Genomic DNA, 25,187 nt, shown 5'->3' on the forward strand with positions numbered 1-25,187 from the left:
AGCACAAATTGCTTCCCTGTCTGTTGAACCACTGACCATTGCACTTTGCAGGAACACTTTCTCATAGAATCACAGAATCATCCTGGTTGGAAAGGACCTCAGAGATCATCCAGTCCAACCCTTGACCCACTGCCACCATAGTTACCAGACCATAGCACTGACTGGCACATCCAGTCTCTTCTTAAAATCCTCCAGGGATGGAGGTTTTACTCATGGAGTCAGGATGTATATAAATAACCATTTTTTAATTAATTTACATCAGTAGACTCTGGAGCTGGGCTCTGGAGCTGTGTGTGATCCAATAGAAGTTACAAGGTCCAGTTATAAGGGAGTAGTGCAAAAACTGGGATGAACGAAGAGACATTTGATCCACAAAAATGCAGCAGTTCCAAATTCCCTGAGCGAACCTGGCAGACTATCCCTGTGAAACAGCTGCACTCATGCAGTGTTCCAATGCTGCTGAGCTGTAACAATAGAGATTGATATTTCCAGGAGCATTTAGGAGCTTCGGTCAGGACCAAGGTTCATGACTGCTCTGCAGGAATCTGTAGAGGACACAGCCCATAAACATTTCTCAGCATTCAGGTCCAGTTCAGCAGGAGCAAACTGCTGCTGTTCTGTACTGTTTACCATAGCCAGATAATTACAGGGCATTTTCAATACCCTGTGTGGCATGGCCTCTGTGATTGGCACGGAGAAAACAAAAGCAGGACTCAGATCTTGTTGTGGTAGCACAGCCCTAAACCAGACACCCTTACTGGCAGCATCACACCAGGTCCCCTGATGCTCGCCCAGATCTGGTAACTGCTAATAGAGGAAAACAGTGCATGCATACACAGCCCATGACAGTGTTTTCATCTAAACTGTTTTCAAGTTTAGATCATACCATTTGAAACAGGAAAAAAGGGAAATGAGGTCTCAAGGACATGTTTAAATTCATGAAGTCTTCCTTTTCATGCCTTATCTTAACATTCCCTAGGTTGAGCAATGATATTTCAAGTCAGTCATAAATTGCTGAAGTGAAAAAGCACCTGTAAAAATATTGTCTCTATGTTGTATTTCAGACTGCATGTTTTTCAGGGCTTCAAGCTTTGTGATAAAATCTGACAAGATATTTAACACTGAAGTGTTTGCTGCAAATTCAGGGTAATTATGTTTCCTTGAAAACCTTAGCTCGCCTACTCTTAAGACATTTTTTCATGAATTTACTAATTAATTCCCCTTCTTTTTAAGGGGGCAGGAGCTCTCTCTAAGCTGTCATAGAATATTAACTAAACAAAGTTGTTTTGAAATCCTTCTTAAGTGGATATTTCCAGCCCATCACAATGATTCCTGCTAAATGTATATTTCTATACCTTAATTATAGTCAGCAATAAGATAGATTCAGTTAATTTTAAGGCAGTGGCACAAACTGATTAATATCAGGAAACTGAGACCCAAGATAGTTATCAAGTCATTTGCTGTTGTGTTACTCATGTAGCTCTAAGTCACAACTGGAACCCTGCCAGCAGCAGTGCAAAAGGAAGCCACCAAGTACAAACAATACCCTTTTAAACAGCTCATTTGCTCCCCTTTGCCTTTGAAATGACTTTATAAGGGCAGACTTCAAGTCCTAGAAGAAAATGCATCATGCCAATGACATCATTCACGGAAAAGTTCCTGCTGCAGTCCAGTGGTTGCCTCCCCACTGAGGAGGAGGCTGTGTGCTTACGTGGTTAAAGTTCATGTTTGGCAGAGATTGAAATAATTTGAGCTCCTAAATGATGCAGCAGAGCAGCACGGCATGGCATGGCACAGCACAGCATAGAATAGAATAGAACTATTTCAGTGATCATCTGGTCCAACTCTCTGACCACTTCAGGGCAAACCAAAAGTTAAAGCATGCCATTAAGGATATTGCCCTCTCTTGGAAGTTGGTTCCAGTGTTTAACCACCCTCTCAGTGAAGAAATGGTTTCTGATGCCCAGTCTAAATATCCCCTGGCTCAGCTTTGAACCATTGCCATACATCCTATCACGGCATCCCAGAGCGAAGAGCTCAGCAGCCTCTCTCTCCTCCTCAGGAAGCTGTAGAGAGCAATGAGGTCACCCCTCAGCTTCCCTTTCTCCAAACTGGAAAAGCCCAAAGTCCTCAGCTGCTCCTCATAGGATGCTCAGTCCTCTTACACCTTTAGCTCTGCTAAGCTGTCTCTGTGATTTGCTGTCAGAGGCAGGGACAGCTCTGGAAGATGTGGCAGGCAGTACATGGTGAAGCCACCAAGGCCACAAGCACATGTGCAGAACAGACCCTGCTTCAGTTTAGAGCATCTGTGAGCCAGCAGAGCCCTTTGGCAGTGGCAGGGAGTCCCACCAGGTTTCAGGTGTGGGGTTTCATGACTACATTGGTGTGGGGAGTACTGAGGATCCTCTTCACCGTTTGCTTCCCCTCTGAAGTTAAACTGAGGCAGAAGAAACCTTGGAAGTGGGGGGCTGAGGTGAGAGGGAAATAATTGCTGGAGGGTAAGAGATGCAATGAGATGAAAGAAAAGTTGAGTCAATGACAGGGAAAAAGGCTGACACAGGTTAAGTTTCACAGCATGCCTGAAATGATATAACATCTTGCTGCAGATAAATGGCAGGGTTGTGCTTTTCCTATCCTATTAGTTGTGGTTGGGTTTTTTGGTTTGTTTTTATTTTTTTTGATCCTGAGTTAGTTGTCTTTTCTACTGAGGGAGGGAAAAAAGCAGTGCAGAGTTCTCTTAGACAGCAGGCAGGCAGATGCAGGGACTATCCCATATTCCTATGGCAACAGAGAACAGTTGAATCAGCTTAGGTGTCTTGTGAAATGTTGCCATGAAAAGGAACATAAACATGAGAAAAACAAAATAAAAAAATAAAAATTAAGAATTAATGAAGACTAAATGTTTGTGTATGTGCCAGTATTTTTTTATTGATGGAGAAATGAGGACCCAGAAACCAAACCTAATATTCCTGGATTTCAAAGAGTAGTTTAGTATTCATTGCTGGAAGAAAGGTAGAAAACAGGGGAGGGAAAGAGACAGTGCATCAGTCAGAATTTTCTTTTATGTGCATTAATGCATTTTATAGATCTAAAGATGAGCAGAAGGACCATTATGAATTACTGCATAATGCATGCTCAGTACCCAATTATGCTGGCATGGGCAGGGGTTCAGGAAAGTTAGTCTAAAAATTCCATCTTGGAACTCTGAAGCACCTTTATAACGACACTTTTAAAGGCAAAATTAAAAATAAAAATAAAAAAAATAAAGAACTGAATCACATTTAATTCCCAGTTTTAAATAGAGAACTATTATTGGCTTGTACTAGACACAGAGAGTCTTGTTTAAATGTTAGTCATAATACTGCTTAAAATGATCTAAATGTCTATTGAAGCCACTCGTGGAACCTCCTGCTGTAATTAGTGTTAGACAAAGACAATACTTATTTTACTTTAAAACAAGGCTTTTGAGACTCATTAAAAACTAGTGCCATATGTTTATAAATGTAACATGTACCCAATAAACACAGGAAATACAGTGGTGCAGTCAGCTCATATCCTGTAACAATCTTCTCTTGCTGCTGTAAGAAGAGTGCACATGCTGTTGCAGAATAAAACCCTGCAAAATGTTATAGCTCTTGGACACCTTTAATTGTAGAATGTCACCTTATCACATGTAGGGGTAGGTTTACACTGAAAGTCTGGACACGAGTAATTTCTCAGGCAGCCATCCAGCACGTGCAAGTCTGTTACACGTGGTTTACCATTCTGGGATCAGAGTCATTCCAGTCCACAGGCAAAGTCTCTTAGCATGAGATCCATCTTTTAGTTGAGCCCACCTGTGAGGCCAGAGAGTGCTCTCTCTCCTGGTGCTGCAGTTCAGAGCCACATAGAATCATAGAATCATAGAATCATAGAATTGACTGGGTTGGAAGGGACCTCAGAGATCATTGAGTCCAACCCTTGAACCACCGTTGCGGTTGCTAGACCATGGCACTGAGTGCCACATCCAGTCTCTTTTTAAATATCTCCAGGGATGGAGAATCCACCACTTCAGTGGGCAGCCCATTCCAATGCTTGATCACTCTCTCCATAAAGAAATTCTTTCTAATATCTAACCTAAACTTCCCCTGACACAACTTAAGACCATGCCCTCTTGTCTTGTTGAAAATCATCTGGCAAAAGAGACCAACCCCCATCTGGCTACACCCTCCTTTCAGGTAGTTGTAGAGATCTCACTTCTCAGGCTGTTAGTTCAGCAAATCTATGTAGGGCTGTTTTCTTTCTTCATTCTTCAGTCAGCTTGACAGCACCCCCAAAACAGCCATTAGTTAATGGAACAGACTTACCAAAATATGTGCACTCTGATACTAATGTCCATTTCAAACACTAAGGCAGAGAGGGACTCCATGAGGAGCAGCATCCTAGCTGTCCTCCTGTTATTAACAAGGCAAGAGAAAATTAAGCTATTCAGTCACAGGGACTAAAAAAGAGCACATTATAGGGAAACTTTGGTGAATCTGCAACTAAAAGGTTCCAGTTACCAACAGAATTACAGTTTTGTTCACTACACTGTTCAGCCAAACTTAATTACTTAGTATTGAAAGTCTGGTCATTCTGGCTTCAGATGCACAAGTAAACAAAACTCACTGGGTAACAGTCATTTATAGCTGTATTCAAATTATAAATAAACATAGCTATTTCTAGTTCTCCCTATTGTTATTTGGACTACAATTGACTTAAAATCTTCACAGGCTTGTTAGCTTGTGTAGGGTGTTACCAGTGCCAGCTATAACCCAGCAGCCATGTATGGCAAGTTTTGGGCATGAGCAAAGGAACTCTGATCTGTCAGCACCTATCCATGCTTTTAAAAAAATGGCAGTTAGCTTTTTTAAGAGAGTTCAATGTGGAAAGGAAATTAAAGTCCCAGTTGCTTTTGAATTTGAACTGTGAAGGCAGTGGGATCCACTGGAAAAATTCACTTGGAATCTTCCATCTGATTCAGTGATGTTGATAACGAACTCAGACAGATACTGTGCAGACAAGCTGGGAAAAACTGTTTCCTCTCATTCTCCCATACTTGCTCTGACATTCAGCACTTTTATCAGCCTCCTTCTAGGCTACACTTTTTTTTCCCAAGTCTAATACAAATCTATGACTTGGATATCCGAAGGATTTTATCCAGCCTCATTTGTTTGTTTTCTGTCCCTAAGGTTGTTCCCTTCACTTGCACCTGCTGGATGCAGAGGGTGGCTGGGGGTATCATGATTTCAGGCTTTCTGATGCAAAATATAGAGCCAGCAATGTCTGCAGGTCTCAGTGGCATGGTCTGCAGGGGCATGTCTTAGGGTGGAGGTCCTAACTCTCATCATTGGTAAAAAAATAAATGACATGTTGTTAGTGGTTTCTGTTTTTCTATAAATCACATCCACAGTTTGTTCTTCTCTTTGCCAAAGAACTTTACAGCTGAACCAGTTCTTCATCTGTGTGGATTTTTTTATTTTCCCCTGAATCATGTTAGAAATTCCAAGTCACAGAACAAAGAAAGAAAGTTTGTTTTTTCAAGGAAAAAAAAAGAGTTGGTGAAAACAGCCCTGACAGCTATACTCTGCGGCTCAGTAAATTAAGACTTTTTATTTGCTCCTTTCAGGGATGTATTTAGTCTAGATGCTCATGATTTATATAGCTTTTTTGGCTCAGTTGTATTTTTTTTTTTTATATGCAGATTTACAGTGATTTCATTCAAGCTTATGTTTGCCTAGTGTGTTGAGTACAATGTGAGTGAATTTAGGCCCTTAAAATATTTGCCTTCTTAGTTTGCTATTTAAGGGACTGATTAATTTTTAAAGAAATTTGCTTGTCCTGTTTTACACTTGGAAGCAGCAGGGGTTCGGAAGGGGGAATCTTTCTTAGGGGAAACCGTCTTCATTTCTCTCTCTCACAGAAGTGGCAGTGCACTGAGGATGCTTCTGGCAAACTTCGAATTCACAAGTGTAAGGTCTCTAGTGACATACTTGCCATCAGGAAAAGGACACGCAGCATCCACTCCCGGGGATACAGCAGCAAAGACAAAGACTGCAGCTGTGGGGACCCTGATTACCGAAACAGCAGGACCCAAAGAAAAAATCAAAGACAGTTCTTGAGAAACCCTAACTCGCAAAGTAAGTCTTGGCTGATCTCTTGGGCTCTGAAGCAAGGAGCAGGGGGAAATAGGTAGCAGAGTGGTGGCTTTGCCACCATCGTCCTGCTTTCACCTCCGTGTCTAATTAATACATCCATAATTGGCGGTCGGGTCCTACGTAATTGCCTCTGTAATACCGATAATGACAGTATTTCTCTTGTGGATCACAGTGGTCACCAGCCCTCAGGCTGGCGGGGGGGGTGGTGGTGGCAGTGGTGGTGGCGAGGGTGGCGGGGTGGTTGGTGGCGGTGATGATGCTCTGATGCCACCTATCGCGCTGTTTATGCGTGACAACGCGGGGACAGCTGCAGGGCAATGGGAACCGTTCTTTTTTGCGAAAATGGCCAGAGCAAAGGTTTGCTTGCACCGTGACTGCTGAGTTCTCACACGGTTCGGTGCTGGCCCGAAGATCTGTTTTCCATGAGGCCCCACGGTACTGTGCCGGCTCTCGGACTGAAGTTCTGCCCGGCAGGATCATCCCGGGCTCCCCGAAGGGACACGCGTGGGATTGCAGTGTCCTCTAGTGGAGCGTGGGCTGAAGCGAATGGCACAGCAGCACTTGGATTTGTTTCTGCCAATGATTTCTACAAAAGAAGCCTATATAAAGAAGCCATTACATTAAATGGAACAGGGATCAATCTGCCTAGCTATGAAAGTGAAGTTCTGTAGCTATAAGAATACAAGTGGACCTGAATTTCAAACTTTGTTCAAGCCCAGGCTGTTTTCTCCCAGTCTATCTAGAATACAAGACTGAGGAATGAAATGAGAAAGGGTCTTTAGAACAGGAAGATAGGGAAGAATGCAAAATTTAGAAGATTCTGCACGCATATGAAATAGGAATATATTGTCAGCATACATTAAAGTATTTCCTGATTTAAAGCCTCCATCATTCTGGATGTCAAAAAGAATTCCTGGTATTCTCTGTACATTCACACACAATACTGTCTGTCTTGAGCTGTCTCATTCAGACTAAATACTGCCTTCCTATCATTTCTTCCACTTATTTAGTGTCATGGAAGGAACTTTGCAGCATGTACAGGCAGACCCCTGCTGGAAGTCTGCATGTCACAGACTGCCAGTTTGATTCTCAAACTGAGGAATGTTCCCATAAGTGATATTTTCATGGGGAGATACCTCTTGTGTACTGTGGAAAGAGGAGTTGCCAGCATACCAGCAAAGGGTGAATAGGGAATGCAAGAGGGGAAGGAGTGACATGGGGATAAAAAGAGGCAAAACTTCTGAAAGAAGCATCAGCAAAAATCCTTTTGTTACAGCTTTCTTCTTTACAAAATTCTTATTCCCTCCTCCAACTCCTCCAAATCCACCCTGATGCTCATCTGACTGGAGTAGAGAAAGATTCATTGGGATGAATCATTGTTAAGGGAATGACTAGCTCAGGCCTCAGTTTTTAGATGACACTTGGATAAGATGCCTATATCTTCCAAACCCTTTCGGTGACTTAATTAGTAAGTAATATCATCAGAGAATGTTATAATGGCAGAAATAATCCCATATGACCCTATGATTCTTTCTACATTATTTTATTAATGGATAATATAGCTATAAATCAGAAAGATGCTTTAAAACTTCCTTCTCTTCAGGAAGATTAATGTCTTCATTGACTTGACTCCAAGCCTTTTTTCACCTGCCAGCAGGCAACCACTGAAACAGTTTAGAAGCACCAGGTGGTTCAAATGAATCACTGAGTGAGGCTCACTATCTGCATTTCTGAAAGATTCTTACAGGAAAGGTTTGGTGTGAGTCTCTCAAAGACATGAACATAAAAACTGCAGTAGAACAGACACCACCTGCCAAAGGCAGTATTTTTTTATAACTCCCATTTTATTCTGCTGCATCAGTTGTTATTATCTGCCAGGTGACAAACATGTGCTCAGCACAGATGTAACAAATGGAAATGTCCTGCAACTGATTTTTACAAGATGAAATATGTATTCCTGTGGTTCTGTGTGGCTTTGCATTGGTATGCTATTGACTGTGGGGTTTATCAGCTTGGTTTGGGACAAGTGCATTCAGCAAAGAAGTAAGAGTGTAATGGCTTCCAGGATGAGCTCAGTTCTCACATATAACACTTAAAACACCTCATAGAGTTAGTTGTTTTAGATAATCTGACTCATATACACTGTTGTACTTGCAAAACTCCAAGACAGCAACTGAAAGAGCTGTAGCCCTGCTGAGCTCAGAGCTTTCAATGGGTAAAATTGACCCAGTAAATCTCACTGTAGCTCTACAATGCAGCACATTTTTGGTGGTCTATGATTTACACACATAAATATGGATGATGTGTGTGTTGAAGTACATATATACATATAGACTGATACTTGAATGACTCTTCTAGTACCAACCTTTAAAAAGAAAAATGTATTATCCTTTTTAAAAGTCATTTTTATTCTAAATCACAAGTCAAACTCATGTCACATGCCAATTTACACGTAGTGACCTTGTTTCACAGTACTGAATGGTTTAATCTTCTGAAGCAGTTCCTAATCCTGTGGTGTCTGGTATTTTGAGTGCCTCTTTCTAGATATCTGATTTCTGAGATACTGATTTTGTCTGAATATAGATCCTAACTGTGGCATAAGGTCAGACTAGCATGAAATGCAAGCCTTGAAGCAATCAAAATTTCATGCTACTCCTGGAAAGTGTGAGTCCAAATATATCACATAATCATTAAATAAGTATCTGTAAAGCCACAGGAAAAAAAATATAAGCTGTTTTTACTGAACAGCATTATTTCTCTTTAGGGTGTGCTTTGTGTTCATGGCATAGGTCATGTAGGTATCTATATGCTTCTGGGAATGTTTCTTTCTTCTGCTTCAGAATACAAACCCCGATTTGTTCATACTCGCCAAACCCGGTCCTTGTCTGTGGAATTTGAAGGTGAAATATATGACATAAATCTGGAAGAGGAAGAATTGCAAGTGTTAAAGACCAAAAGTATCTCCAAGCGTCACAACGCTGAAGAAGAGGAAGAAGCACAGGAAACTGGTGGTGAAATAATGATTGCTGATGGCACTGATGCTATAGGTCAACCCAGCTCTGTCAGAGTGACACATAAGTATGATTGCTTTTTCTGGGGTTTTATTGTGGGTTTTTTTCCTTAAAATTAAATCTTCTTAATTTTATAATTGTATTCTCTTTCCATCTTTTATGATTTTATCATTAAAATTATCATTACAATACTTAAGAACTATCATCGTAGATGTTAGAGAAACCTCTGTTTTATTTGTTAGTAGGTGGAATAATTATTAAGTGAATTTTCAAGGGGGCATCTAGTTTTGTTTTGTTTCTGAGGAGGAGTAGACACCTTCAGAGGGAAATTTATCCTCTGTATTGAAACATGCATCCTGTGATGGATTAATCACCCTGTGAAAATGACATTCCTGCTTTTCATTATAAAGTCTAGGCTACCAGCTTAGCATAGATGCCTAAATCTGAGATGACTAAAGTCCTACTCTAAATGCAGACAGCTTAGGTCAGTTAAATCATCTTTCTTAAGACATATCAGACCTGTTCATCCCTGAAGAGACCCACAATAATTTTTTCCATCCTGGAAGATGCTTAGACTTCAATTTTTAGCCCCACACTAAATCTGAATGAGAAGGCAAAAATCTCAAAATATTTTTTAGTTTCAAAAAGCTATTATGATTGATCTGAAAAGCCAAGCAGATGTAGGCAACAAAAATCTTCTCTTTTATAACTTTTCTGCTTTAAAAAATATTAGTAACTTTCTCTCTCTCTCTGTGTTTTGGTTTTTTTATTTATTTTTTTTTTAATACCAAGGAAAACTTAGAAGTTAATTTTGATTAAGTACAAATGATCCTTTTTATATTGAGAATTTCTAACTATTGCATTAATATAGCCTTCTGGATAAGTTATTATTTCTCTGTTCAGAGTTTGACTTCTCCTGAACACAATATTGCTTTGAGAATTCTTTGAATGAAGAAAATTACATAATGGGATAAGATGGGAAGGGATAAGCATCTAAGTCTTCTTTTCTTCTGTTTTTCCCAAAAATGAAAAGAAGGTTCATTGTGAAGCAGGACCCAAGAAAGGTTGTGCCTAGAGAATAGAAGTATTTCTATAATTAAGGAATTTCTGTTTGTCAGCATGGATACTTAGAAAGCTCAGCCCTGTAGTCTACTGGGTTTTCTGTATCAGTCCACCTCCTTGGACTTCCATGTGTTTCTTTCTCTTGGTAGAGCTTTTTTTCAAACACTTGTATAAATATTTTTGTAATTGCATCTCTTTGGGTGTTCTGTTGAGTATTTTTTTACCACTGGAACTTTTTGCTCTAGTAATTTGAACATTATTGATCTCTATTGATTATATTATGTTGATCAACAACTGTAGTGGGTAATTTGCATACTTGGAAGATGAGGTTCATTCATATGTCAAGATGAATATATTTGTCTGCACCTGGTGGTTAAATAAGCAATAACATGTTTGGTTTACAAGCAGCTTTACATTCTTTTTATTACAGTTTGGATTTAATTTCTGATTGGACTAAGAATCTCCAAGATGTCATTGTCATTCCATTTTTGCCTAGCAGGCACAGAGAATCTGTCATGGATAAAGATATATTTTTCTTCATTTTGCAGAAAAAAACAGATGGAAGCAATTATTAATATTAAGTCAACATGAGAAGACTGTATATCTTTACTTATTTCTTAACAGAGTATACCAAATAATTGATTAGAAATGTTGGAAGACAGAGAAGAAATAGGTAGGCAATTGGGAAACTGCTGACTTTCCTTTCCTATTTGTTAAATCCGTGTCTGCAGATGTTTTATTCTTCCAAATGACACTATTCACTGTGAGAGAGAGCTGTATCAATCCACCAGAGCCTGGAAGGACCACAAGGCTTACATTGATAAGGAGGTAAGAGGTATTTTAAAATCTGAGTGAAGTCTTGACACTGCTACCTTTTCAAAGAATAATTCTGACTTGGAAGTATTCTCTGCAGATTGAAGCTCTACAAGACAAAATCAAGAATTTGAGGGAAGTTAGAGGACACCTGAAAAGAAGAAAACCAGATGAATGTGATTGTAGTAAACAGAGGTAAGAGAGATGGCACGAAAAGCTTCACTGATTGTTAAAGTTTACACATTTTCAAGGATTTTTGAGATGGAAAATAGAGAACATAAGGTGTATTGATATCTATAATCACTGTAGGTACTCATTTTAGTTATAACACTTTTAAAAGCAGAAGCAGCTGGAAATCAAAAGACAAAAAATGTTAAAATTTCAATATTAAAGAAGTTTGTAGTCTACTAATATATTTGAACGCAGCTGTAGTTTTGCTATAATCTAGCACTGTCACACAGATATAACTTCTTTAAATGCAGTGAAACTTGGAAGTCATACTGTTTAGTTAAGAAAATGTAGAAGATGGTATGTTTCTATTTCATTTTTGTGTTTGTTTATTTTGTTTATTTTTGTTTATTTTGTTTTTGTGTTTGTGGTTTCACGAGTCGGTAATTCCTAATAATTTCCCCTGTAGCTATTACAACAAAGAGAAAGGAGTAAAGGCCCAAGAAAAACTCAAGAGCCATCTTCATCCCTTCAAGTAAGATTGTTACTGTCTTCTTACTCTCTCAGCTGGCTTTTTGGTGACTGGAGAAATATAATTTGGGGGGGTTTCCAATGGGGAGGGGAAGGGAGAAGGCAAGGGAAAGAAAAGGTCACACAAAACAAGCTCTCACAAGAAACCTTCAGTAGTTTTGGACAGACTTCTATAAGTTTATGATTAATATTTTTTAAACCTATTGATAGAAAAATGGATGAAATTCATCACTGAGTGACCTCAAGATTATCTGGAAGATCAGGTTAAATCTCAATGCAATGATGCATTGTTTCTCATGCTTACTGAAGCAAACACCACCAAAGCACCTGGGGTGGAAGCCGAGCCAGAAGAAGGGCATATTCCCATCCACTCACCTTCTTAAAAGCCAGAAAAGTGCTGTTGTTAACCAGATAGAGACTTTTGTCCATCAACTGTCCCAAACTTTCCCAACAGAGAAGCAGCACAGGAAGTGGATGGCAAACTGCAGCTGTTCAAAGAGAATCGGAGAAGGAAGAAGGAAAGGAAGGGGAAAAGGCGCCAGAAGAAAGGAGATGAGTGCAGCCTTCCTGGACTGACATGTTTTACCCACGACAACAACCACTGGCAAACAGCACCATTCTGGAACTGTAAGTCTTATGAGATGATGCAGGTTTATCCTCTGCTGTTGTACACAATTTCCACCTCATGCAATCGGAGTATTACTTTTAAGAACTGACGCTCAGTAATGCTGCTGTATGAAGGAAGAATGTCAATTATGTGTGCTTGCAATTACTGCATTGCTTATCTGTATGAAATAACCACAAGAGACTCAGTGCTAAACACTGAGGAGAGTTGACCTCTAACACACAGGCTTTCATAACCAGCCACTGAGATTTGGACCATCTCTTGAGGCCAAATGACCAAATATTTCATAGAAATTTTAATTGGGTTTCTGGTTATTAATAAAATATATTTTTCCAATTGTTGTAAATCCTTTTTTGGACTTGACTCTTAATTTTGTCACAAATTCAATCTCATAAAAGATTGACTTCCATTTTACCATTTGTCACGGTTTAACACTGGCCTGGCAATTAAACGGAATGACAGATGCTGTCTATTAATCTCTCTCTCCTTCCTGGTAAAGAAAGAAGAGAGAATAAGGGAGAGAGACTTACGGGCTGGAAACTAAAGCTTTAATGAAACAGTAATAATAAATAGGAAAAATTACTAAATATATACAAATACACAGGAAAATTGATACCATGTTCCTTCCCCTCTTTTCCCCCAATAACTCTCATGTCACCACTGAGGCTGCAGGGCAGCCCTGGTAAAGTCCAGGCTGGACTCCTGGAGTCAGCAGCAGTCAGGAACTGGAGGCAGGAACACACAGATATGGGCTGGCACGGATCAGGACCACTGGCAGAGGAATGGATGGAATCCTTCCAGGATGCCGAAGAAAACAGGGAAAGAGTGAAGGAAGGGAAGCAGGAAAGGCAGGAAGGGCAGGAAGCTGGAAGCTGGAAGCTCTTGTGATCCCTCAAATTTCTACTGAGTATGATGTGTATGGGGTGGAATACTCTGTTTGGTCAATTCTGGCATCTATCTTGTCTGTTCCTCCCCAAAAGAGGGCTGCAGGTGGGACCTCTTTATTCCTTCTGGAGGGTAAAATGTTCCTCAGAGCTGAGCAGTGTCCTTGGCTCTGCACACCAGTCTCTAGCAGTAACTGTAAATATTGTTATCAGTCCTAGAAGCAGACACTGAGAAACTTGCTGTTAATTTCAGCAAGTGCAACTACTTACAAGAGACTTGGCTAAAAGCAAAAGTACAAGACAGAAAATCAGCTTTAGCTGGCCCAAACCAGGACACCATTCTAGTTTCAAACAACTTACCGTGCTATGAAGAAAGTGCAGATATTATCCTTTTCAAATTTTTCCCATTATTCCCATTTTTTATATTCTAAAAGCATTTCAAAATCACCACTGTGGGGCACTCACTTGATCTTCAGATCAAGAACTGTATCTTGACTAACCTGTATAAGAACAAAATATTATAGCTAGAAAATATTTCCTTTAAGCTTCCTGTTGAGGCTTGCTTCAACACTTCGTGGTATTCAGCATTAACAAGCAACACTTTTCTCACCTATGGTGGTGGAAGCAGAAAAGTGTTTGAAAACTGTACTTTCAAAAACTTCCAAGTATTATTAAGTTACAACGTATTTGACTCCTAGGAGAAAATTTGCTAAGAGCAATTTTTCACTTGGAGAAAGATGTTGTCTTCTAGTGGTAATGTAGAACGTTTGCTAATACACTTCTTAAAATGTAAGGTGTTCCTAATGTAAGATGCTCCTAAAGCAGTTTATGTGCATGATTTCTGTTTTAAGGACAACAATTAAATTACTTTTTAACTGTGGAGTAACAGAGAGCTATGAGAAGTGTTCTGAGCATTCTGGCAATGTTCCAGTGACAGGCATGGAGGCATGGGGTAAAAAAACGTCCCTTTGCCAGTTTGTAACTTTCAGAAGAATTAATGTAAAGATTCACATTATACACATAGTAAGGTTCAATGTTCTATATATTTTAATGAAGTTTGTTCAAAGCACTGATAGCATTACAGCTAGTCACAGTACTGATAACAAATCTAAAGAAATCTAAATAAAAATCTAAGGGATTATTAATATTTTATTATTTGAATTAAAGTGACATTTTTCTACAGCAAAACTTCATTGGCAGTTTGTTTGGAAATTGAGAGATACCCTTCCTACAGCCTCTTCTGCTGGCAGAACCAGGATATAAACAAGATATACCCAGGTCATCCTATAGCTGCTCCCATCACTGTGACATCTGTGATCCAGGTGTCTTCAGTCTGGAGTGAAATCCCAGTCTAGGTTTGCCCAGGCTGAAAAGTGAAAACAAAGTTTATGCTGCCTGGGATTGTCCTACAAAGGCTTTGCTGAATGATTCAATTTCCCTCTTATTGTGTATATAATAAACAAAACAAGGGATTGCAGTTCAGAATAATAGTTAAGCAGAAAAGTCAAGCCAGTAAGGGAGAGCTGCTTAAAATGAGGCATAAGTTTATTCATTGGTCTTCCTCCCCACCATCTTTCTTCCATCTTTCCTGCAATCAAAGTGCCAGGCAAGCTCCCTTGCTTGCAAACCCATCTGCCTGCTGCCTGACCTCTGTCACTGCCTCATTCCCCACACTGCTTTGCACTTATTTGAGTTGTCATTTCCATCTCATTTCTATATCAACCAAGAATTTGACCTTCCTCTGTAATGTTTACAGTTCTGTGACATTCTGTTGTATTTGCGTTACAGAGGCTCTATTTGGTTAAGGCTACTTACTGGTGGGGAAAATAGTATCTTTGTACATAGTAAGGCATTCCAATGAATTCTGCATACAAATCTTAAGGATTGAGTTTTGTGTTGGGTTTTTTTTCTGTAAAGTCTCAATTCTGCTCAATCCCAGTAAACTGCATACAATTCAGAAGAGAATATGGCTCATTGACAAAAAGGTTTCACTATCTTCTGCTTTCATTAACTATATGTTTGTGAAAATTGCCTTGGCAACGTTTGGTTTAGATGACACTAACGTTATTCAAATAGAAAATTTTTTTTAACTGATCTAGAATTGAAGCACATGACAAACTACAAAAGTTTCACTAGCACAAGAAACAACATCATTATTTTTTCACTAATAAAAACTAATAACTTCTCTCTTTAATTACAGTGGGCTCTTTCTGTGCTTGCACAAGCTCGAATAACAACACTTATTGGTGTCTGAGAACTGTCAATGACACCCACAACTTTCTCTTTTGTGAGTTTGCAACTGGCTTCTTGGAATATTTTGATATGAACACTGATCCCTATCAGGTAAGCCCTTTTCCCTGTTACAATATGTCATTCACCAGACTCCTCTGGGGTGGGTTTTTTTTATTTCTGTTGTCAAATAATTTTTTCCCCTCCATTTTTCTATTTTTCAGCTGACAAATACAGTTCACACAGTGGAAAGAGGCATTTTGAATCAATTACACATACAGCTAATGGAACTGCGAAGTTGTCAAGGTTATAAACAGTGCAATCCAAGGCCAAAAGGACTTGAAACAGGTATAGGAAAATTAGAAGTGTTTATTTCCATTTAATTTCTTTTTATTTATCTGCCTGAGTACTAATTGTATCCAGGAAGTGTCACTCTCCAAACTGTTGCTCTAAATAGTTTGGAATGATCTGCATACAGCATCCTGCACGACTGCATGACCAGGAAGCATCCTTGCAAGTCTGCAGAGGTTATTCTAGACAGGTATTGATGGCAAATACCATTTGACAGAAAAGCTGCAGGAAGGTTATCATGTTATCTTAGCAAACCAGAAACAAGCCCATGCAGATCTTCCAAGTCATAAGCCCTTTCTCATTGTAGGGTTTATTTGGGTAGGGTTTGCCTCTTGCTAGCAGATGAGGTATTAAGTCCTGTGTTTATTCCAATTGCTGCCTGCCTATACGAACAACTTCCAGGCTCTACACCACACCTGAGACTTAATATTGCAAACTTCTGATCAGTCTCTGCCATTTTTGAGGAAAAGAAATATTTCTTTACAAAAGTGTCTGAGTACAGAAATAGCTGGTATTTGTACCTCATAACTCTGGAATTCAATGCATTTCAATTGGATTGATTGAATACTTTGATTTTTTTACAGGACTTCTACATGATTTGTGGTGTTGCATCTCTGTATCTCTTCAGCTACAAATGTTTCTCTTTTTTTACAATATCTAATTGTTTTGGGGTTTTATTATTTTTGGAAAATGGTGTATTTTCAATTCCTTTATATAAAATTTCCAGGAAACCTTTGTTGGACTGCAGCTCTGCCTTTATTTAACACAGTACATTTCTTTTTAGGAATTAGATGCTGTGCATGGAAAACTACATTGTGAATGGTTTTACAAGTTCTAAACACTAACAAAAGTTACTCTTGTATTTTCCTATATCAGGAAATAAAGATGGAGGAAGCTATGATCCACACAGGTATCCACACTTTTTTATTCTCCTCAGCAGCTTCTTTCCAAATAATTGCATGACTCCAGTCCATTTCAACTAATGTCTGTATCCTGCCATGTTGCACACAGCATAGCTTTTGGTGCATGCATTTTCTAACTGCTCTACACTGAACTTGGCCATTGTTTTTTAGATGTACCATTCTGCATTTAACGTAGCTCATTGTCATAGCAAGACTTCATACAGCTCATATCTCATGCCTGTATTTTGTAGATGTTATCCAGGGGAAATGACACGAAAAGAATCACCTCTTCTGGGTTGTTTTCCTATTACTGGGTTGGGGTTTTTTTCTGGTCTTAATTAGGAAGTTTGTACGGTTGCTTTTTAAACATCAATCAAATATGCTTGAAAACCTGTATGTACCCAAAGAGCTGAACCAAAACTGTGGAAGTAAAAATCTTCTCACTGGCAATACGAAACACTGACAGACACTGCTTTAAGCAGAAGCTGTGCTTAACATGAGCAGCATGTGCTCAGAAGCCAGCTGGAGATATTGGAATATAAGCGTGGCAAGAAGATGGGGCTCCTTTGGGCTGGGAGGAGAATACTTTCAGACCAGATCCCACAAGCATGAAATGAAATTTCTTTAAAAGGCTGTAATATATGAATATGAATATATGAAGGTATCAGATGTGGGGGTTTTTTTATACCTAACGCTTGAACCTGAGGAATACATGAAAGTCTGCTGTTTGCAGCAGTATTCATTTGCAAGTACACTTACTGTACCCACATGTTTATCATACATGCCCAGTTTCTCCTGGTAGAGGAACCAGTCAAACATAAAGCAAAAGCTTGAAGAGACTGAAAAATCTCAGGCCTTGACAGTACCACACTTGCTGTTTGTTGAACAATACTTGTACTCACAGTGAGAAACTGATTAAAGTCTCTCAAGTGTCATATTTAAACTTGATAATTTTCACAGTATATCATTTTAATACATTTTCAGCTCCATGTGCTACTCCAATAGGAGTGGTTCCTGATACACATTCTTTACCCGAGAAGTAAACTGGCTCCAAGGAGTATACAGGTCTACCTAAAACTTTTTTTCACAAGATCTTCTGAAAAGAACCTTGTAATTAGCTCCCAGGAGCCAGGGAACAATTAAGATTATGTATTTCAATGTTTTATAGATCTGCAATTTAAGCAGCTAATTTTTCCTTGCAGCCAATTTTGTATTTTCTCACTTAAACAGCTTTGGTACCTAGGAAAATGATAAGCTCTCATTTGGTTAAACCCCAGCTGTTTGCATTGCTTGTTACAGCCTGATGGGAACTGGTTACTAGAATGATAGAAAGTAATCCCTGTAATTATGTTTCTAAGTCTTTCATTAGAAGATGTCCCTGTAAGCATCCCTCATTTTAACTACAGATCTAACAGAAATGGCATTTTTGAATTATAGGATTGCACAAAATAATAGAGCACACAGGATTAATCTCTAAATTGTACCTTGCTACAGTGTTTAGTAATGAAAACATTCTTAACTTCTGATACCAAGTCAATAAACATTATGCTACTGGGATAAATAGCTGGTATAGTATAGCACAAGTGATATTGCTTCGTCTTATTAGGTTTTTTTAACCAGGTTTTTTAACATACACAGAAGCCTGGGTCCAGCATCATAGTTCAAGCACCATCTTGCTGGAAATCGGTTTTATTTTCTAAAAATAAAATAAAATAATAAAACCATAAACAAAACCCGTTTATCAGGAATCATTAAAACAATCTCTTAGAAAATCCATTTCTTGATGCCTGCAGCAAAAGGCAGGAAGGAGAAAGGAAAAGCCCTGTGCTGCTAAGTCATCTGAACTAGCCCTTAGGATTCCTTCAGATCTTGTGGTTTCTCCACTTAGAGCTGTTTGCAGTTCCAAACGCCCCATGTCAACACAGCACTACCTGTGTTCCAAATACCATCCTGGTACGACAGCCTGTATGGAAACAGCAGGTATAGGGCTGCCTGCTTAACACTGTAGTGAAATGAGGCAACCAGGTGCCACTAATTGCCAGGTAGTGGGCATGAGCTTGTGTCAAGCCCACCTGTGCCTGATTAGGGCAGGCCCCCACTGCGCATGAGCCCTTTTATTGGCCCCCTAATCCTGCTCATGCGCAGTTAGGGCCTGCCCTAATCAGGCACAGGTGGGCTTAACACAAGCTCATGCCCACTACCTGGCAATTAGTGGCACCTGGTTGCCTCATTTCACTACATAACACATAGGGAGAGACCTTCAGCAGGGAGGAACTTCTGTCACCTGTGTCCTTTGTTGGACAGAACATGACTGCAGATGTGGTTAGAAACAGGATGTGGGAACTGCACACTCCTCTCTCCAGCTTGTCTGAGGTTTTTCAAAGCCACCACAAAAATGATGGTACTGGCTTGTCCTTTGACTCAGCAGAGGTATATCCAAATATCTTGCTAGTTTGGAGACAACGTGGCCAGATGGTGTCATGGGACTCTAGGATATAATAGCTAGGCAGTGAAGGTTGGCTAATTCTTATTTTTAAAAAAATCTGAAGAAGTTTTGCAGTGAACAGTTAGCAACCATTTTTTTCTCTTTCGGGTCTATGAAACAGCTGAGAAATTCCAACATACTGATCAAGGAAACCACTGCCGTGCTGTTACTCAGATGCAGCTTATCTCCACTTTCCCATTTCATTCCTATTTGTAATGAAATTTCTTACAGGGGAAAACCTTTCCTTCCCTCTCTCCTTTTCCCTTATATATTTCAATTTCAGTGGGAAACCTTTAATGCTTAGTGCTAAGCATAAAATGCTAAGTTGATGTAGTGGAATTAACCTGTGAGGTGACTTGATCAGTCAGCCAATATGCAGTCAGCTCTAGGACCTTAAGACTTTGTTTTTGTATTTGTTTAACATATATGAATACAAGTTACCTCTATTCCATGTGTTTAAAGAAGGTATTTCCTTCTGCTTGACATGAAGATCCCAAACAGTTCCCATTGCCTTCCCAGGTGTGAAATTTCTGTTGACGCAGAAACAGCACCACATTTAGAGGGGAAAAAATAGACCCAGCATGAAGGACCCGGTAGCTTTGACTCAACCTATTTTATAAAAATACAGCAAATAGATGATCTTGCTTTTGTGCAGCACAGCCCCATCACCCTGCTGCTGAGAAACCCTGCTCCTCTTTCCTGCTTCCCAGATATCCCTGCTGCCCGCCCTGGCACCCCACTTGCTCAGCTCATTGCCTGGGACAATAAGCAGAGGTTCCTCTGGGCCCGAAGGCAGCTTTCTCACCCCTGCTTTGTCCCCAGTTGCCCTGGTTGATCCCTAGAGGTGACATTGGTTGAATGGCAACACTTCTGTTTCAGTTTCTGCCATCAGGTATCAAACCTTTGGCTGCTGACTATTCCTACAGCAGTTTGTTTTCCTGTGCAGGCTCTGATTTGGTGAAGGAAAAAAAAAAGAAACTATCCATTGTCCCATTTGCAGTGTCGTTATTATTTTATTATTTTAGAGGGTTTGGTGACTAAATTCTTCAAGACATGCATCGCTCCTGAAGATCTTTTCTAGGGCCCTTTATGCACTCAAATTACTGGAATAGTAAGATTTCTTTTCTGAAACCTCTGCAGTATTTAATTATTTTTTGTTTCAGGAAACAAATTATCCATAATTTGACTTATGAGGATGGCTCTCATGTGGCCATGACATAATTTCATTTCTCTTGTCTACTTCAGGAAAAGACAGAAGGACACTCTGTCATAGCTGTCTTACCAAAAAAAAAAAAATATAATATATATATATTGCGATAACTTGTTTTAAAGTAAATAAGATATTGAAAGTTGTAAAATATTTACAGCTCTTGTATTAAGTGGAGAAAAAAATCAATTAAGAGCAAAGATGCAGGTGTTTAGATGTTTCCAAGTAAAGGAAAGTGGTCTTTCTTTGGTGGGAGCAGAATAGGGCCACCTCATCATCAGAAAATCTTAAGTCTTTTTCTGACCATAATGGTATTTTTCTGACCTTCAATATGATGGACTAAATATTGCCTACAACATAATTTTTAAGGATAAATTTGCCCCTTTACGTGACAGGCTTTTGCACCACCTGATTAGTTTTTCCTTGTAAATCACTTTGTTGATAAAATATTTGGACTGAACACAGCCTGTGCAGTGAATTTAGTGAAATAGCGGTGTTCAGCGTTGCTTGTCAATATAAAATGGGCTTCACACTACAGCTGGTAATCTTTTGGAAATGGGTTTCCTTCATGTCTTTGTTTTTTCTGGCTGTGATCAATATAGAATGCATCTTTGTTGCTACATATAGTCTCATGTCTATGCCCTTTATTCAGACTTTTTATTTGATAAAGCTGTGAAATATTTTATTTGAAAGTGTTTTTTTTAAACACAAAACAAAACAAAAAAACCAAACAGAAAACCTTTAGAAGATCTATGGCTATGTATATTTTAACACTATTTTACAGAGTGTTGCAGTCCTATAAATCAATCAGTCACACCAAATTTTTACAGCTTTTATTTCTCCTAACTGTTCCATGTTTAGAAAGCAAATTTTAAAATACCTTTGAATATTATTTATTAAAGAAAATTTGTCTGGTTTGTTTGTAGACTATATGTCTCAAGCTACCCAGAAACCAAATTGCTGTGGGCATTGTTGAAGTCCAGATCACAATGACTTAGTCCCATCTTTATTTGTATTTAACCATTGTTTTTTATTCCATATTTTGACGGAGTCTTCAGGACAAGTAAATGGATTATTTCTGTACTGAAGCATCCTTCCCACCTCGAAATATTAGATGATAGGTGGATGTCATCACTAAGCCCTACTAGACCAGATTATGTTCTCTTTTTATTCAGTCCAAGGACGTAGGAGAAGACAGGGGGGTTCTTGTTGTGTGTTTAGCAGGAGCTGTGAACACATGTGAGGCCAGAACCATTAATTGGATGGTGAAGACATGGAGCATCTTACATCTTGAGCTGCATACATAATGAATAGTGGTGCTTTCAAAGTGGAGTACAAACACACACATGGAATCTTGGCTTGCACTTTTAAGCAGGTGCTCACCATTAGGCTTTATTCTTTCTTTCAACAGAGGACAGTTATGGGATGGATGGGAAGGCTAACCTGCCCTATTTCACTGGCGACATCGACTGGCAAGGACTGGAAGAGTTGTACAGTGTGAATGAAAGTGTATATGAATACAGATCCAACTATAGACTTAGTCTGGCTGACTGGACTAATTACTTGAAGGATGTAGATAGAATGTTTGCACTGCTGAACAGTTACTACCAGCAAAATAAAACAGACAAGGCTAACCCTGCTCAGAGCAGCGAGGATGGGGACGAATCATCCACGCCTTTTGCTTTGGTGGAAATGAGTTCTGCTGAAGAATCAAGCGGTCTGCCTGCAGAAGGGCTGCAGCTCATTGTGCCAACTGACTTTGCAGCCCTCGCTTTGAGCACGGTGAATTTCAGTCAGGAGAGGAAACTTGAATTAAACAATGATATTCCTGAGAAAAGTAGTTTGAATGACGCACACTGGAGAAATAATCATCAAGCTGAAAAGTGGATGGAGGATAAAGAATCGGACCATTTCGATATGGATTTCAGTGGAAACGGTTTGATAGAGTTGGAGTCCCGGCACAGCTTCATGCTACAACCCATCAGCATTCCTCAGAAAGACACCCCTCAGGACAGTGACACCATGGAAGATATATTTGAAGATCAAATGTATCTTCCCATGAGGTCTGATGAACCCTTAGTCCATCAGGCTGTAAACCTGTCCAGTAGAGATTCGTCTATTGGTACCCAGAGAACAGGAGCCTTCTTAGAAAAAAGAGAGCAGAGTCTTACAGGGGAAACTTCACAAATCCTCAGTGCAGAAGGCAGTGCCTCAGCTCCACTCTCCTTGGATTAGACCAAGTTGTAAACCATTAAATAAGTTCACCTTTTTATTATTAGCAAACTAATAAAAGTAATCACGACAACTGACATTCCATGTTTGTTGTAGATAAGTTTTGCAGCTAAATTGAGCCCAGGTCAGTATTTGTGTGCATTTTTTTTTTTATCTATATACACACACTTTCACAGTAATTCACCCCACTGGGAAGCACGATTTCCAGTTTTCAATTAAAAGAAACAGTGTTAATTTGCAAAGGCAGTACCTCATTCTCTGAAAACTGAAAGTTCTTTCTTGAAGAGGATGTTCAAAGTTATGTTCTCTATTTCCAAATGATCCCACCAGGAATGAATGCTTCCACCCAATCTGTCTGCATAAGGTCTTCTTCATAAATTATTTAACCACTGGAAATTCCTAATGTCAGGCTTTAAAGTAAAATGCACTTTTAAAATCTGTTTGCCATACCATTTTTTAATTTAATACATGTTCATTGTTTGCTCATTGTCTCACGTAGTTGTGAAACCAAGAAACAGATTGACAGGAAAAAGGTAAACAGCATGGATTGTGGCAACAAATGCTTTGAATATTATTTAGAAAAAAATATTGCATGTTCTTGTTACTTTAATTAAATTTATTCTCAGAAAGGTATGGCTAATGATTGTTAACTGTTGGAGGATTTGTTTAAATTGGATTATTTCCCTATATGTCAATATCATCAGTATTAAAAAATCCATGTGGTCTTTTCGGGGATTTTTTTGTTGGTTTATTTTGGGGGGTTTTTTGTTTGTTTGGGGTTTTTTTTGGGTTTTTTTTTGGGGGGGGGGTTTGTTTTAGGGGGTTTTTTTGTTTGTTTTTGTTCTTTTTTCTTTGGTTGGTTTTTGTTTGGGGTTTTTTGTTTGGTTGTTTTTTTTCTGATTCTGGTAGAAAGGCTTACATCAATACATATATGCTTTGGTCACCACATCTGATTTTTATTATCCTGAACAATATCTTGAATGCATTATTATCATTTAGACTTAAATTCTTTTTGTCTTAAAGGGAATGATAAAATCATGTTAGATTTACATTAGTTTAGATACAAAAGGCACATGAGGTAAAAAATGTAGTTTAGATAATTTATGTTGTTGTATTCTAAATTCTTTCTTGAATATTAAATTTTACAAAGTAGAATACAAAAATGACTTTGAAAATCTGTATTACTCAAAACTTCGTACCTTCCCTTGCTTAATATCTTGCCCTTGTTAAACCATGACATTTATACATATCTAAATAATTAGCACAACAACAGAAAGAATTACCTCAAACAGATGTAATTCCAGTGTCTAATTCACAGGTGCATTTCCTATCTGTTACATGTTACTTAGTGTAGTGAGTATTTTTTGGCTATTGCAAGCACTGCAGGTTAAACTTACATTAATTACATTGTATTTTAAGTTGAAACTTCTTAAAAGGAGATTCTTTTAGTGGGATTTTAATAATTTTGAGAAGCAGTCTTTTTGATGGACTCTGTAAATATGTTAAAATTACTAGCTCTGTTTGTGTCATGGGCTGACTGATAGAAAAACGTATTTATGGTCATGAATGATGCTATTTGTACATAGGTTTTAAGTTACTAGGATACAGACTGTTTTTAAATCCTGTATAATATTTCTGTGACACTTTTATAGTACAATTCTGGCTTCGGGAAAGTCTAGAAGCAATATTTCTTGAAATAAAAAGTGTTTTACTCTACCTGCTTCAGAGAAGTCCAGATGATCCAGTTTTCCTCCTAATTCAGATTCATTTTGAAAAATGTTATCAGTTTCAGTTCTAAGAATCCATCCACATTTGAAGCAATGGGTAACAAAATAACCTACTCCATTCTTTTAGTTATAAATTATTCCTGGAGCTGTAAGTAATATCTATTTTTTGTTTAAGACAGACTGTGATTTATTCAATTCCCAGTTCATCCGATCCCTTAATCCTTGAAGTCAAAGCACAGAGCAGAACAAGCAGCAGTTCCCAGAAGTGAAGCAACGTCACACGATGCCAATCCCCTGCTAAAATCAGCCTCTGAAGCTTTTGTTTCTTGACCATTTCTTTCTTCTACACAACTCTTGGTTATTTGATTCTCCTGCAGACATGAACTTACAGATGATGTTTGCGAGAATCAGGGAAGAGGATTGATGGTTAGGCCAAGTGTTGGGAAATCCTTCATTGCAATGGGAGATGCCAACACCTGGGGAGCAGAGTGGCAAGCACTGGATGCATTTCAGAACAGAGTGCTGAGCCAGCAAGTTTGGGAGAGCTTCAATGGAGAAAGGCAAGCTGAAGCAAAGTTTCATACACCTACCTCTCCTATTTTTTATGCAGGAATTAGCCAGTACCAGCCACTTGCCCTCCACTGTTAGAAAGTGCATTTCTTTGAAAGAAACAAGCAAGATGCTTTCTTCTCTCTTAATAAATGGGTAGAGATAGAGAAGGGAATGGTGCAATAGTTTGAGCCAACCATTCACCCCATTTGTCTTTCCATCTTTTGTGATATTT

General features: G+C 38.9%; 1 protein-coding gene across 1 annotated transcript in view; it reads left to right on the forward strand.

Moving 5' to 3' along the window:
- Nucleotides 1–22,399, forward strand: part of SULF1 (sulfatase 1) — a 121,471-nt gene extending 99,072 nt beyond the window's left edge. Inside the window, exons 14-23 of the mRNA XM_030446242.1 lie at nt 5,942–6,158; nt 9,017–9,254; nt 10,981–11,077; nt 11,163–11,257; nt 11,700–11,765; nt 12,216–12,388; nt 15,471–15,613; nt 15,724–15,847; nt 16,727–16,760; nt 21,856–22,399. Of these exons, the coding sequence (XP_030302102.1) occupies nt 5,942–6,158; nt 9,017–9,254; nt 10,981–11,077; nt 11,163–11,257; nt 11,700–11,765; nt 12,216–12,388; nt 15,471–15,613; nt 15,724–15,847; nt 16,727–16,760; nt 21,856–21,886 (1,218 nt within the window). The 3' untranslated portion in view covers nt 21,887–22,399. The remainder of the gene's footprint in view (nt 1–5,941; nt 6,159–9,016; nt 9,255–10,980; nt 11,078–11,162; nt 11,258–11,699; nt 11,766–12,215; nt 12,389–15,470; nt 15,614–15,723; nt 15,848–16,726; nt 16,761–21,855) is intronic.
- The last annotated feature ends 2,788 nt before the right edge of the window (nt 22,400–25,187 follow it).

Source organism: Calypte anna, chromosome 2 (assembly GCF_003957555.1).
Source record: "Calypte anna isolate BGI_N300 chromosome 2, bCalAnn1_v1.p, whole genome shotgun sequence".
Taxonomy (NCBI): domain Eukaryota; kingdom Metazoa; phylum Chordata; class Aves; order Apodiformes; family Trochilidae; genus Calypte; species Calypte anna.